Raw genomic sequence first — 16,021 nt, forward strand, 5'->3', positions numbered from 1 at the left:
TTTATTTATTTACAAAAGAAAAATTTCCTTTAAAACAAGCTTTACAATGAGTGCTGTATAACTTGTCAAGACTAATTTCAAGTTAATTAAAATGCAAATTCAGTACTGTGTTAATAGCAGCTATTAAATTGATAAATATATACATATATATATTTTTGTATAAAAGATTTTATTTATTAGCTATTACACAAACTATTTATTTTAAAACAAGATTTTCCAATGTTTGGTAAGGTAACACTTTCTTCTCATTTTAAATGGATTCCAAAATTAACGTAAGTACATTTTTTGTCAGTAATAATTAAACCGGGGAAACACCGAGAGTCACCAACAGATGTACTTACATAAAATAAATGTCCGTGTGCAATTTTTCTACTACGAAATGATACCGATACAATTTACAAATTAAATATCAGACCTACATAGGTACAAACAGCATAAATAGTGAGAGACAAATTTCTTTCAAATTGGCACACAATTTCGTAGATTTCCTGTTACAATTTTGCATAACCGAATTTTAAAATGAAAATTTTATGATAGGTTACGTGGTATGTATTACATATTCTGACTGATTTTATGATTAAAAACAAAGGGGGAGAAATGCTTTTAATGTAGCAAAAAATGAATGAGATGTAAAAGTGTAGTGCACTTAAGTGCCTTCATTATCAAGTTATCTGCATGTCAATATCCATGCAAAAATTATTCTATGTAAGTAACAATGAAAAACACTATGACAGAAATGATGACAATCATTTGGGTGCTGTTGGGGGATAAATATTACTTGTATGTGATGTATAACCAAGTCCTACTCCTCTGTGTGTATGTGTGGACATTCTTGCCATTTCATACTGTTGATCCAAGTCGCGAAATAAGGCCTCTTGTTTCTTCACTACGTCGTCCGGCGCGGAAGGCTTTTCTTTCTCCTTTTCTTCTTCCTGGGCATTCTCCGAAGGATTTCCTTCCGCTTTGATTCCCATTAACTTACGAAATTTTGCTGTCATTTTGCCATCTTGATCTTGAGCAAATGTCATATTTTCCCAAAGTGATGCCGAAGATGGTTTTGATTGCTGAGAAAACAAACATAAAAATAAACAATATTTTCTTTGAAAAGAAAACTAATTTATTCTATATAAAATGTATATTCACCTCTGGTTTTTCCTTGTTTGCTTGCCAAAGTAGTTTTCTTTTTTGAACTTGTTCTGCATATTTCAATGGATTAACTGCAGCTGGATTATAATATTTTGGTAGAGAGATACCAGTTAAAGCCTGAGCTTTAGCACTCATTGCAGCCATAGCCTGCTGTAAGACAATCTGTGGAGTCATAACACTCGCTGCCGTAACATTTAAAGGAAGATTACTGGGCTTTTCGAGGGAACTTGCATCTACAAAAAACAGAAATTAAAAACTTAGTATTAAAATAAAATGAATTTTCATAATTTAAAATCTCTAGTTAACATACTTGATTGCTTGCTGTTCTCTCAATTAGTTGTATGTTCTTTCGAACTTAGCATAAAGTTACTATTGAGAACAAATCATACAGGAACATTCCTCTTGATGATGGAAAAAGTAGATTTTTATTTTCTGTAATTTACAATGGATATGCATTTTGGGCTTTATGCCCCTCTTCGGTCCTTATTTTATTATGTATATCGATAAAACTAAAAATAATTATAGTGACAACTGGAATAACTAATTATTACAACTGTTGGTAGAAAAAGTAAAAACTGTAAAATAAAATATTTTGGTTAAAATGTAGAAAAAATTGACTGAAAAAAGTAGTAAAAAACATAACTGGTTAAAAAAGTTTTTATTGGTTTTAAAGTTTACAGAGGTATGTAATAAAATAAGGACCGAAGAGAGGCATAAAGCCTGAAATGCATATCCATTGTAAATTACAGAAAATAAAAATCTACTTTTTCCATCAAGAGGAGTGTTCCTGTATGATTTGTTCTCAATAGCAACTTTATGCTAAGTCCCAAAGAAAATACATCTCTAGTTAAAGTTTTAACTCATCCTTAATCAAAATTGACATAATTAAAGATGCTAATTTCAAACATTGGTAAAGATTTAATATATCAATGTTTTGATAATAATATAAGAATTTCAAATTTTAAAATATTATTAACAAATTTAGATAGTATCTGAAAGATTTTCTTGGAATTATATTAAACTCTATTCTAATTCCATAAAAATTATATCATTTTAGTACTTAATAGAAGTTATTAACTATATCTTCATTTAAGAATTGTTTGACATGGTACAAAAGTATAGAAACACCACAAATTTTGTTTTTTCAAAATTTATTTAAATTTTTGTTTTGAAATCAGTTTTATATGTTTTAAAACAATTACAAAAATATCATTTTCAAGCTTTTTATTTTTAAACAACAATATTATAGAAGTTATCACAGTTTTTCAGTTTTTTACTTGTTACAAAAGTACAGGTACACTTTCTAAAATTACATAATAATAATTTTTAAATATATTTTAAACACTTTTAATATTTGGTTTCATCCCCTTTGGCTACAATTACTTGAAAAAGTCTGTTAGGCATGGAGTTTATTAATTTTTTTAATTGTTCATCCTTAATTTCACTCCATGCATCCATTATTGCAATTTTCAATTGATTTACAGATTCATATTGTTTCCCAGTTTGATAAACAATGGCTGCTAAAATCCCTCATAAATATTCAATGGGATTTAAATCTGGACTATGTGAAAGACAGTCAATTACATCAATATTTTCTTTTTTAAACCAATTTTTTGTTGACATTGAGGCATGAATGGGAGCATTATCTTGTTGAAACTACCATTTATAACCTCCAATTAATGCACCAAATGTAATCATATTTTTGTCAACAAATACTAAACCAGTTTTACCTCCCCAAATCATTACATACCCTACCTCTAGTCGCCAGCTTATTTTAACTTCTCTTTCTCTTCTTAAATCATGCCAACAATATGAAAACCCATCAGGACAATCTAATTTAAACTTTTTCTCATCACTAAACATTATTTCTTGCCGTTCTTCACTCCATCCCATCTTGTCTTTAGCCAAGTTTAAATGCATTGATATGTGTTTGGCAGTTAAAGGTGGTTTCAACTTCATTTTTAAATATTTTACATTGTCATAGTTTTTTAAAGTTCTCCAAACGATCGCACAAGATACATCTACTGGTAATTCAGCAGCAGTTTGCCTTGTTGACATGTTTTTAATAGTTATAAGCTTCAAAACTTGTCTCTCATTCCTGAATGTTAAACACTTAGGCCATCCTGACTTCTTTTTTTTGCCCATAGTTTTTACCTTGTTGGAAAACATATTGAATAGCATTCATAGATCTATTTACAGCAGCAGCAATTTGCCTCAGAGACTTGCCTGAACCACTCAAATAATAAATTTCACATATTTCTTGCTCCTGAAGTGCAGTTCCACGAAGCATCATTGAAAATGTTTATATAACGTTCAGAAAAGCCACCATGACAGTTAAAAATGATGACATCTCACCCTAGTTTTGAATAATTTTAATTAATATTATGATAAATTAATTTTTAAGAGACTTTTAAGTGGTGTACCTATACTTTTGTAACACATCAAAAGATGAATATTTGTGAAAAAAAATTTATGCTGCTTTAGGAAATGTAAAACACCTGATAAAATAATTAAAATAATAATTAATAATATTTTCAGTAATAATTTCAAAATAAATTTTGAAAAAAAAAAAAAAAACAAAATTTATGGTGTTCCTATACTTTTGTAACAGACTGTAGTTTGCCTAAGCTTCTGCTCAAAGTAATAAATTTCACATATTTCTTGCTCCTGAAGTGCAGTTCCACGAAGCATCATTGAAAATGTTTATATAACGTTCAGATAAAGCCACCTGACAGTTAATATGATGACTAAGTATTTTTAAATAATTAACTATGCACATCTGCACAATAATATATAAACACGATAAACAATAGCTATGTGTATATTCTATAGACTAATTCTTTCATTTTCAAACTTTTTCATTGAAATTTATATCACTAATAAAAAAAGTTATCATTAAATTTTACCAATTCTAGCAAATTTTATTTAATTATTGTATAATAGTAAACACTATGCAGATATTAAATGATTTAATAACCACAAAAATAATAGCATTTAATGCAACGGATCTGATGAAAAAACGTTACATATACAAATTACAATCTGACTGGTATATTGAGTCTTGGGTGTACAAGAGAGCCAAAAGGAATCTCTTTTCCTGTATGATGACAATGATGATGATAACAGCTATTGTTTGGAATAAACAAATACATTAAATGCATGCACATGTGTGTGTATAAGTTAATAATTTATGGTAAAATCATTATATTTTCATTCTGTTACTTTTTTTCAAATTTCATTCTATTTCAGGACCCACTAGCTTTGGGGATCTGGTACAATGCATCCAATGCACCTATCATTTGCACAGCCCTGTTCATAAAAAAAGCATTAATAAGCTATGCTGCTTCTATTCTCATTGAAATGGAAGATTCATCTAACAATATACAGTATATAAATAAATATTACAATATGTAATATCTAATTATTATGATCTGTCTTGTTTGTATTCACTTGCATCTTTATACACACAGCTAATTTTTGAAATTTGTTTCAGTGATACAACATTGATAGTTATTTTAACATTACCAATGAGTCAGTTGTACAGTACATCTTCAATACTGACATTCTGACCTAGAACAGATGGACAACTCTTGGCATCCAAGCCAATGACTTTTTCAGCACACAACCCAAGGCTCATCCTAACAAAAAAATATCCATCTTCACTTCATTGTGTATTTTAATTTAATAGAATACAATTTTACTGAGTAGTGTGATACTAAATAAAAATGCAATAAAGAAATACAGCAGAGCATCAATTATCTGAATACTGATCAACTGAAAGCATTCCTGTCGGCAAATTCAAATTTCCACTAGTGCTGTGGCGCTGCAATATTTGGCTATGCCTTGAGCTACTCCAATATTATTTTTGTTGGTGTGCGTGTTTTAGCTGGCAGCACTGAGAGGGGTACTTAAGAATGTGCTAGTATTTGACTAGCACATTCTTAAGTACCCCTCTCAGTGCTGCCAGCAAAGCTTTTTTTTCATTGTCACGAGTGGCGAGTTTTGCTTCAGCTCCTCAGAGAATATAGCCCAAGTGGCTGACATCTCCAGATAAACCCAAGAAAGAAAAAGTTTTGCTAGTTTTTTCTGAGGACGGTGTGTCATGCTGAATCGAAACGTTTTTGATACTAGATTAACTTCCGAAATATAATTTTTTTTGTTTTTATATTTATTTTGTTTTTGCAAAATAAAGAAATAATTTTTTAACGATACAATAGCCATGATTATTATTTTTTTAAAAATTTTCGTTAGGCTTAACATTGACAAAAATTCAATGGGAAGCAACACACAATGGAGAAAAATTTCAACATGGGATAGGTTAATATATTTTTTCATACATGATCAGTTATCCGAACAACCCTAGTCCCGAATTGTTTTGGATTAATCAATGCTCTACTGTACAGGAAATCCTCATCAATTTGAACTTGGATAGTTTGAAATCCTGTTAGTTCATAACTACTTTTGTCCTGACAAGGGATTTAGATATTTATGTGTTAAGGAATTCGGTTACCTCGAATTACAGCTACTTCAAAATTTGAAGTGAAAATTCTGTCCAAACTGTGATAAGAGTATGTTAACTCATTCGTTTAGATTGAAGTGTCTCTATGCTATAAGAGAACAATAGACCACGAACAACCCTAATCTGTTTAATATAGCTTTTCTCTTACAGTAACACATTTTTGGGTGTAACTTTACACATGGACTACCTTTTTTTCTCTCATCTCATAAAATACAGCTGGTTTTCAGGATAGCAAGATTGTGCTGCAATAGCAGATTGAGATATTTGTAGGGCTTTAGGCTACTACTTTTTGAACCACTTTAAAAATAATTTGGGGTACATTTAGGGGAAGTCTGCTTTACTTGTTATAAAACCTATCTGGCAACCTGTGAGGTTCTCACCAGACTTGTGCTGTTTACCTGCAGTTTATTTATATTATTATTATTAATTAATGAAAATGGCATTCTGTATACATATAATTTATTAAACAAATGAAATATGGCTATCAGTTACACGGCATTTGGCATATTCTATAGAAATTGTAAATCTCGGATAATTTGAAACTCAATAATTCAAAGTTGCAATTATTTTGTTTCTTGAATTTTAAACTAACAAGGATTTCTTGTTCTATGAACTGTTTTAGTAAAAATAAGTAATACGGCAATAAAACAAATATCTATTCCAAGAAATCTATCTCCAATATAGTGACCTAAAAAACTGCCGATTTAGCAGAAAATTTGCTCAATCTAGCTTTCTAGAAACATTGTGTAGCCACTATATCAAATTTCCCTAAAATTTTGGCTGGCACATGAGAAAATTTTGCATCACAGATTTGGCAATTTTGGCACATGCACTTAAAAATGTTGCCTACCCCTGACCTAGAACATTCTCTAAATTTATGTTGTTGTACAGCAAGGGGATCCAACTTTTTCTGAGAAGAGCCATGTGAGATGTAAAAAAGTCTGGGAACAGATACGAAAGATATTGTCAAAGATTAAGACTTTTTTATTTCTCAACAACAGATATAAATCAATGTAAAATTTGCAACTGCTTTGGTGGAGAATGTCATCAAAATTAAGGATTAAATTTTGTGGCACTCAATATTAAAATCATCTTTAGATATTTGCTTTACAATGAAGTTTGATATTTTGATTTTATTTCTTTTATTTTCAAAAAGTCTGTTCACAAAGGCATGTAAAACCAAATTAGAAAATACTGTATTCCCAGTGCAAACGTCTTAAGACTTAAAATTCTCTTCTGATGAGATTTATGAAAATTTACAAATTCCTTCTTTAATTAAGTTCTCATAAAAAATCATTTGCAGCCAGGTCTTTCAATTCTAGTTGACTATTCAAAAGTTTATAATGCTCTGAACTAGTTCAAATGCTGATGATAAAATATATCAGTGAAAACAAGCTACACAGGCCACATAAATATGCTTCAGGAGCCTTATTTAGAGACTCCAATGTACAATACAACATTGTAAATATCTTTAATTCTTCAGAAATTAAACATTTCTTTATGTTAATCTTAATTTCATGAAGACTGACCAAGCAACACTTTTATAGTATTTCTTTAAATATTGTGAATAAATAAATACTATTACATTATGATGTAACAATAAATATAAGTAATAATTTACTGAAATTAATTTTTTGTTTGTTCATTTCTATTAAGTGTATAGATTTCTCCAAAAGTTTCATCTTTGAAGTTAATATTCACTGAAAATATATATATCATCAAGTTAGATAACACACATTATTAATAAAGTACAGTACATAAGCATACCTTCCTTGTCACAAACCACTCCATCAATATCAATTAAAAAAAATAGATAAGAGACAACAAAAGCTTAAGGACCAAATATTTAAATAAAGCATTTTTGATGGTAACATTATTATAACATTAAATACTTCGAGTTCTTGAACTTTTAGTCTCATATTTATATACCTACAGTATGATTACTGCTTAGCTCGCCAGGTGAATGGGTGCTAGTAATTGTGCTCCGTACTTTGATCGCCAAATCTCAGGATATTTTGCGTCGACAGATAAAAGGAATATACCGTTGGATAGCGCAAGTAATAAGGATTCCGTAAGGGTAAACATTTTGGTTTTCCGACCGGTAGTTCGAAAGTTACGAGCGTCCGTAATTTTCGATTTTGCTCGGGCTCCTTAGGGCCCCATTTTTGCCATCGATTAAGATTAACGACGGTATTAGTCAGATAATACTCCCATCTAAGACGTGTATAAATTTCATTCGGCTCGCTCTTACGGTTCTTGAGTTATTAACGTTCTAATTTTACCGTTAACAAAGAGCCAATCCGCCACGTGGTTGCTAGCCGATCGGCGTGGTTTTAACCGTTCGGCGTCGTTCTCGTGTGATAGCGGGTATCTGCCTCCCGGTTCCGCTTTTTGGTGGAAACTTTATCTTTACTTTTTTACCCACCGGGTTAGTGCGAGCTGATTCGGTTCGGCGGGTTAACGGCTAGGCGCTTAGCCGATCGGAGTACTGTTGTTTTTCGGAACAAATTGTCTCCGCGTTTACTTAACTGTTTCACGTGTATTGCTGTATTTGCTAAGGGCCCAGTTCTCCGAGGCCTAAATCCTTGTTGTGTTAAAGTTACTTTCATTAAGCCGATCGGCGTGTACGAGCCGAACGGCTATTGCGGTATATTTATTGGTAAGGAACGTTTTGACTTCGCTTCTCGATCACGATGGAATCTCCAAAACCGCCTGAGGATGTGGAACAACTAACAGTACCATCTACGCCATCAGTACCAGCCACACAAGGTCCTCCGGCCAGTATACAAAACCTCGAAGACAAGATCTTGGGGGAAGCCAGCCTGCATTTTAAGAAGGTTATGGATCTTCTCCCCGCCAAGCATAAACCTACACTGAACACAGAAGAACGTAAGGAGTTAAAGAACCGTGCGTTACAACTGCACAGTTGCGTGAATCAGATGTTCGGGATTCTGCGCGAAATGAGGACCAAACTAGAGGCCACTCCAGCACAGATCCCAGTCCAGGAATCACCCTCAACGAGGAAATCTTATGCACAGGTGGCCAGCGCTATCGCAGACATAGGACCTGGCATCAGACCTAGCCGCACAACGAGAACCATTTCGGACTCGATTCGCACGAAGGTGCAGTCTGAGGGCACTGGAGGAACCCACGCCGTCCTCCTGTACCCACAAGCCGTAGAGGAAGGTGAGAAAATCGATATGAACGAGGTTACATCAAAAATATTCAAAGAAATCAAACCTCACAAGCTAAAGATAACGGTTAAGGCCGTTCGCAGGGTCAAGGCAGATGGAGTGTGTGTTAGGGTCGGAAGTGAGGAAGACAGTAAAGTATTAAAAGACGCCATCGACGCTATACCGAACATACAATCGAAAATCAACTGCAAGATATCTGAGGGCAGAAAGCCCAGGGTTATACTACTAAACGTCCCCAACGCCATAACAGAAGAAGACATCATCGGAGTTATGGCAGAGCAGAATTATATTTGGGGAAACAAGCCAACGGACAAAGTAAGAACAGAGTGTAAAATCAGCACAATTCTGAAAAACGGCAGAGTCAAAGAGAACTGCCGAAACGTTGTTCTGTCAGTCACGCCAGCCATCCGCAACATTCTCATCCACCACAGACATATATCCATGTCGTGGTTTACGATCTACGTCGATGACTTCATACCGATTGTCCGGTGCTACCAGTGCTGTGGTTTTGACCATTATGCACGGGACTGCACAAGTGATAGAAAATGTAGCCACTGCACGAAGGATCATGGCTACAAAGATTGTAACAGACGGCAGAAAAATCCAGTATGTGTTAACTGCAAAAAAGCAAACGAAAGTCTCCCAGAAAACAAACAAAGGCCGATCAATCATAATGCATTCAGCAACAACTGCCCTATCCTCCAAAGACTGAAGCAACAACGCATAAATAGAACAGATTATGGCCTATAGTCACAATAGCAATCCAACTCAGATTCACACCACTGACAACCAGTTGACGGAGGAAACAACAACAAATAGCCAACACCGGACTACCAACACGATCAGAATCCTTCAAATAAACGCCCAAAAGTGCAAGGCAGCCAGCTCGTTACTTATTAAGACAGCAAACGACACAAACAGCGATATCATAATGATCCAGGAGCCCTACACTATTGACAATACTATCGTCAGATTTGGGAACTGGAGAATTCTTGCAGGCCACGTAAATACACGGCCGAAGAGCGGGATTCTCGTTTGCAACGACAACTTAAACATCGCCCTCATCCCGTGGCTTTGCTCGCCCAACATATGCACTGCGGTGTTACACCAGGAGAATCCAATATACCTAATCAGTGTGTATTTTTCACCTGACGAAAATGATGAGAGCTGCATCAACGAGCTGGCAAGTGTTACAAACAAAATTGACATAAAAAATGTCATCATTGCTGGGGACCTGAACGCAAAATCAGCGATCTGGTTCCACACTAAGGAAGATAAAAGGGGAAGATTGGTGGCAGATTTTATGGACGAAAATGACCTCATATCGGTCAACATGACAACCCACCCAACTTTCCACACTCCTCATGCGGAGGGCTGGACGGATGCCTGTCTGGTTTCTGCGGACCTAAGTCATCGGATCGCTGACTGCGAGACGTTGCTTATTCCGTCCGCCAGCGATCACAGATACCTCCTGACCCAAGTCTCTGACATCATAATCGAAGAACGACAAACTAATCATCATAGAATGCAAACAAACTGGGAGGCATTTCGGGAATGTTTTAGCAGGCAATGGAGGACCTACCATTTCCCTGATATAAAGACCCAGGAAGACATGGATGGATACGCAAAATTCATCACTGAAACCATTTTACTGGCCAAGAAGCAAGCCACCAAAGTAAAAATTACAAAACACAGAAAGACTTACTGGTGGACGGATGAATTATCCATACAAAGGGATAGGGTCTCCAAGACCCGCAGAAAGGCCTCCAGAACGAGAGACGAGGAGGAGAAAGCAAGGCTAAAAGAGATATATAAGACAAAACTAAAAGAATACAAGAAACTGATAAATAAAACGAGAACGAAGGCGTGGAGGGAATTTTGTAGTGCGTCCAATAAAAACGGTCCCTGGGACATTCCATACCACGTTATCTACAAAAAGAGACAAAAGCTAAACATCCCCGACATCATCGAAACTAGCCACCAGGAAAACAACAACATTCCCAATATCCAACAAAATATCACAGAAATCATGGATTATCACTTCCCGATGGATATCGCAGAGGAGGACTCATCAATACACAATACCATCCGCACTGGCGCCGATAACTACACAACAACGAGTAACGACCAGCTATTCTCATTCCGGGAGGTGGAGCGGGCAATCACGTCGCTCGCCAATAAAAAAGCGCCCGGTTTGGACAATATTACACCCGAAATGGTGAAAGAAGTCTTTAAGGCCATACCAATCTCGTTGGTCCACTTATTCAACAAATGCTTACAGACAGGCTTCATCCCGAGCGAATGGAAGGTGGGGAATATCAAACTAATCCCCAAGGTAAAAAAACCAACCGAGCCCAGTCACTACAGACCATTAAGCCTTCTCCCGGTGCTCGGGAAGGCCCTGGACGGACTAATCATCGAAAGAATTAATTGGATATTACACCAAGGAAACCATCAAAGCCCCAAACAATACGGCTTCCGTCCTGGAAAATCAACAACAGACGCCGCCCTTCAGGTTAAAACTTACATTAAAAACACTTGGAAGAAGAACAACCATGCAATCTTAATCAGTATAGACTTCAAGAAGGCGTTTGACCATCTTTGGTGGCCAAGCGTCCTACACCGGCTAAAGACAATAAAATCCCCAATGAATATCTACAGAATCACCAAAAATTACCTCACAAACAGGAAAGTGGTATTCAGGAAGGGAACTATAAACATCGAAAAGAACATCAACAGGGGCTGTCCACAGGGCTCAAGATGCGGACCAGGTCTATGGAACCTAGTGTTCGACAGCCTATTAAACTCGTTCCCAAACTCCGAAGAAGCGTCCATCCAGGCGTTTGCCGACGACCTACTGTTAATGGTTGCCCACAGAAATAGCATTAAACTAGCAGAAATCTCCAACAAACATCTGGAACACATCTACGATTGGAGCACAAACAACAAGCTGCCAATAAATTTCGAGAAATGCCAAGCTCTGGTCTGCACCCGTCAAAATAAAGGCGGAAGGCTACAAAGGGCACCCTGCATCTACATCGGAGGGAAAAAAATAAAGGTCGGCCAGGAGCTAAAGTACCTCGGCATATACTTCGACGAGAAGTTAAACTGGCAGCATCACATCAAGCAGCTATACCAGACTTCAATCCAACGGGCAAACGTGTTAAAATGGATCACGGGAAAAGATTGGGGATTAAATTTCAAAAACAAGAGAGCTATTTATAAGGCAGCCCTTGAGCCCGCTCTGTTGTATGCCATTCCAATCTGGTACGAGGCATTGAACAACATACATGCAAAGAGGCAGCTGCTATCGATCCAGAGGCGCTACACCATACAAGTCTGTAGGACTTACCGTACAGCGCCCACCAACGCCCTGCTAGTTATGGCCGGTATAACACCGATCCACATAAAGGCCATAAGTGTAGCCTACAAGTGGCTCATTAGTAAAAACATAAACATTCAACATACGACAACAAGACCGAGCAACGGGAACGAGAATCAATATACAAGAGGAATCTCGGACATAATAGAGACAATTAACAAAAACGGAATGGAAAGCATACAGACAACCGGCATGGAAAGACGTCACCCACACGAGGATAACACCTATGTAGTAAACCTTAACCCGGAAAACGACGGAAACACTCAAATTACATGGGACGTCTACACAGACGGGTCAAAGAGCGACGAAGGAACGGGTGCCAGTTTTGTTATAATGAACAATCAAGGGAAGGCTAAATACCAAGCCTACCTCAAGATGGCCTCCCACTGTACAAACATACAAGCGGAACAGTGGGCCTTATACAGAGCAATCAAGTATGTCACGGAGAACAACCAAAGGTATAAAGGCCATATAAAGTTTCATACAGATAGCCAAACGGCACTTAAGATCCTCATGAACAAAAGAAGGTATACCGGCCTCTCGCAAGAACTAATATCAACGGCCAATAATCTGGGGAAAACCAAGAAAGTCATCTTCAACTGGGTACCGGGACACCAGGGAATCCCCGGTAATGAACTCGCAGACAAACTGGCAAAAAGGGCTAGCATATTAGACGGTGAACCTACTTATAAAAGACTTCCTAACACTTGGCTTAAAAATCAACTGCACACGCTTGAAATCAGCCAGTGGCAACGTGATTGGGACTCTGCCGATACCGGCAGGACTACTCACAACTACATCCCATCTATCCATCTCCGCTTAAAGACCAAACATTACACTCCTGACGCTGAAACCTCGCAGATCCTTACTGGCCACGGCAACTTCGCCTCTTACCTTTGCCGATTCGGCAAACGAGAGGCTAACACATGTAATTGCGACGACTTAAGCGAAGGTGATGGCAACCATCTTCTCTATGACTGTCCAATCTACGAGCAAGAAAGGCTCCCGTTTATGGGGACCTGCCTTAAAAACGGTCTCAACTGGCCCCCAAGACCGAATGACATTTTTAAGAACAAAGATGTCTGGAACAGCCTCAAGAAATACATCAAAAACACAAAGGCGCTGTGCAACAACTATCGTACTGTGACCGCGACATAGGACTCGTCATCTACCAACCACACCAATGCCAGGCGGTGTAGAGCCGCATTGTTAAAGGTCATTCGAACGGCTGTTGGACGGTACTTTCGGTGGATTGGTAACTCTGTATTAGCTTCTGGTATCCACAGGGGCTGTGTAGGCAGCCGTATCATCTTGTATAGTCATGTATCTTACGTATTGAATTATTTAACTCGCGTATGTGTAAGGTAATGCTCCTTGTAAATGTCAAATTGCGTTTTCGTTATCCCATGTGTTGTAAACGCGGCATAATGGCCGTGATGCTGTTTTCTGTTCCTCTAACCTATTAATGTAGAAATTTTACTTCATATATGCTAGTATTAAGTCTCCTGTTGTAACACGCGCGGCGAGCGCAGCGCCGCCACGTTTTTGTGGAGCTAGCCAATTGTACCTGTTTTCCTACTTTAATCTTGTTACCCTGTAATTATATTTATGTTGACCATCCATGCTCTGTGTACACATCATCGATGTAAAGTCTATATTGTAGTCACGTTATAACCAACTGTAATTATTTGTAATTGTCTGTAATCAGTTTATTAATAAATGCGATGCGGGCGCCCATGGCGTCTCCCAGGCCTTACTTCACACTTTCCTATCTTACTTTCTCTTCACACTTCGACCACATGCTCTTCCTTCTTTCCTCTTCCAACAGGGCCAAGTCCGTAAGCAAGTAACGGATAGCTCTCTCTGCCTTTGATCTAATATCTAATATACCTACAGTATATGAAACAACTAAGTCCCAAGTCTTTATAACCAAATTTCTTTATGTTATATTTTGGTTACACTTTAATCAACTAATCTACTTATTTTCAATGACTAAAGTCTAACTAAAATACAGCCTGAATAAATTTGACTTTCAGCTATTTATCATATTTATTTATAAATCACACCTTTAAGATTTGATAATTATATATGTATGTATACGTATAAAAGAACATGTTGAAATTTTGAATTACTCATCATATTGCAAAAAAAGAAAACACACTTGAAGAAACTTTGATTTCAAAATGGTATTTTTTTTTAATGCCAAAATGTAATTGTAGAGGGCACTGTTTTTTGTATGTTATAAGCTGTTTCTTAAGGTGTGTACTGAACATTCAAAAAATGTGAGTTTTATTCTGAAATTTATGTAAAAAAAATTGATCTTAACCACTCTGCAGTGACCGACAGATATATCCGTCAAGAGCGATCATGTGGCACTGTTAAACGATGGCTATATCTGCAAAATTTTTTTTAGATATCGCCAAAAACTATCATAAAAAAAATTCACATAAAAAAGGAATTATGTGACAATAAAAAAAAGACTCTTCTTTACTAGACATAATTGTTTACAAAATGTTTTTCCGGAACGATAATGAGAAAAAACGCATAGGAAAGTACTTAAAAAATTTCCCACGTTTATTCTCCACTACACAAGGATAGCATCATACCTGACTAACCCACTGCAGAAAGGTTAATGTTCTTGTTACATAAAATACTCTTATATGTAAAAAACATTAGAAGTAATAATTCTTTCTTCCTTGTTGCTGAGGGGAAAATAACTGGAATAGCCCAAAGAACCAAGAAGATATTTTAGCCAAATTATGAAAAAAACTTCTTGTCTGCTTAAAATAGTGGAATTTCTGAGAATTGACACAATGTAGACAATCTTCAAAATGTAATGTATATGTTTAGATGTTTGTTTGTTGTAAAATTATTAGGAAATTATCATTATTGTACATTTATTATTCCATTAACAGGTCATTTGCTTTACATTTTCTAGCCATCATCATCAAGAATTCCCACAACTAAACAATAAATTCCAAATTTTTCTTATAAATTAACAAAACATCTGTTTTACTGGATCTTCTAACAAACAGATATTTAAATATTAAACATTTTTCATTAATAATAAAATTAATTTAAAAAATAAAATTAATAATTACTAAACTTTAAATATTTTAAAATGCTTGATGCTTGATAAAAATAGAGACATATATTACTTGTGGTTTCATTTTTTCAGTATCCTAACTATTAAGAATTCATTATTGTCTAATGATTTCAAGTAGATCATCACCATCACAAAAAAAAATATTCAATATGATAAATGAAACTGATAAAAATTGTGCTTCAAAGATGTAATAAAAGCCAGTAAAAAAGTTCTATTTAGTAAAAGGTTCTCCAAAAGACAATCTTAACTATATCATAATTTTACATATAAATGATATTCTAAAAAAAATAATAAGTTAAACATCTGCAAATACTATCATTACAAAGGTATTACAAGTTCCATATTCATATATTTTGCATATTTATGGTTTGGTATTTACAATTATTTTTTTATTCATATGCTAAAAGTCACATTTTCACAAAAGAAATAATTAAATAATGAATAAAGAGAAAGAATTTTTATGTTATTTTCTTAAATGCATTCTATTGCAATTGGTGTCATTAATTATTACACTGCACTAGTAAATATTATTCTGTAGTTTCTTGCATTGTTTTAGCACATGACCTTACAAAACAATGTTTACTATTTGTATATTAGTATATATTATAAATGTTAGCATTATATTTTAGAACAAAATTTTAGTTCATTTTTTCTTTTATCCTTACAAATCAATA

General features: G+C 35.4%; 2 protein-coding genes across 19 annotated transcripts in view; one reads left to right on the forward strand and one right to left on the reverse strand.

Annotated features, from left to right (window-relative positions):
- Positions 1-150: 150 nt before the first annotated feature.
- Positions 151-16,021, reverse strand: part of LOC136981000 (arginine/serine-rich coiled-coil protein 2-like) — a 58,478-nt gene continuing 42,607 nt past the window's right edge. For all 18 annotated transcript variants that reach the window (XM_067277221.1, XM_067277223.1, XM_067277222.1 and 15 more), the window contains 2 exons: positions 1,144-1,379; positions 151-1,064 (listed from right to left, as the gene is read on the reverse strand). In XM_067277221.1, coding sequence (XP_067133322.1) covers positions 747-1,064; positions 1,144-1,379 — 554 coding nt within the window. In that variant the 3' untranslated portion in view covers positions 151-746. The remainder of the gene's footprint in view (positions 1,065-1,143; positions 1,380-16,021) is intronic.
- On the forward strand, positions 11,427-13,407 carry LOC136980993 (uncharacterized). The gene has a single exon (XM_067277208.1). The coding sequence runs from the start codon at positions 11,507-11,509 to the stop codon at positions 13,397-13,399; it is 1,893 nt and encodes a 630-aa protein (XP_067133309.1). The 5' UTR covers positions 11,427-11,506; the 3' UTR covers positions 13,400-13,407.

The sequence above is a fragment of the Centruroides vittatus genome, unplaced genomic scaffold, assembly GCF_030686945.1.
Source record: "Centruroides vittatus isolate TY-2023 unplaced genomic scaffold, ASM3068694v2 contig_738, whole genome shotgun sequence".
NCBI lineage: Eukaryota > Metazoa > Arthropoda > Arachnida > Scorpiones > Buthidae > Centruroides > Centruroides vittatus.

Excerpts from the sequence above, each read along its gene's own strand:
- LOC136980993 (XM_067277208.1), top strand. The coding sequence starts at position 11,507 with ATGAATATCTACAGAATCACCAAAAATTACCTCACAAACAGGAAAGTG.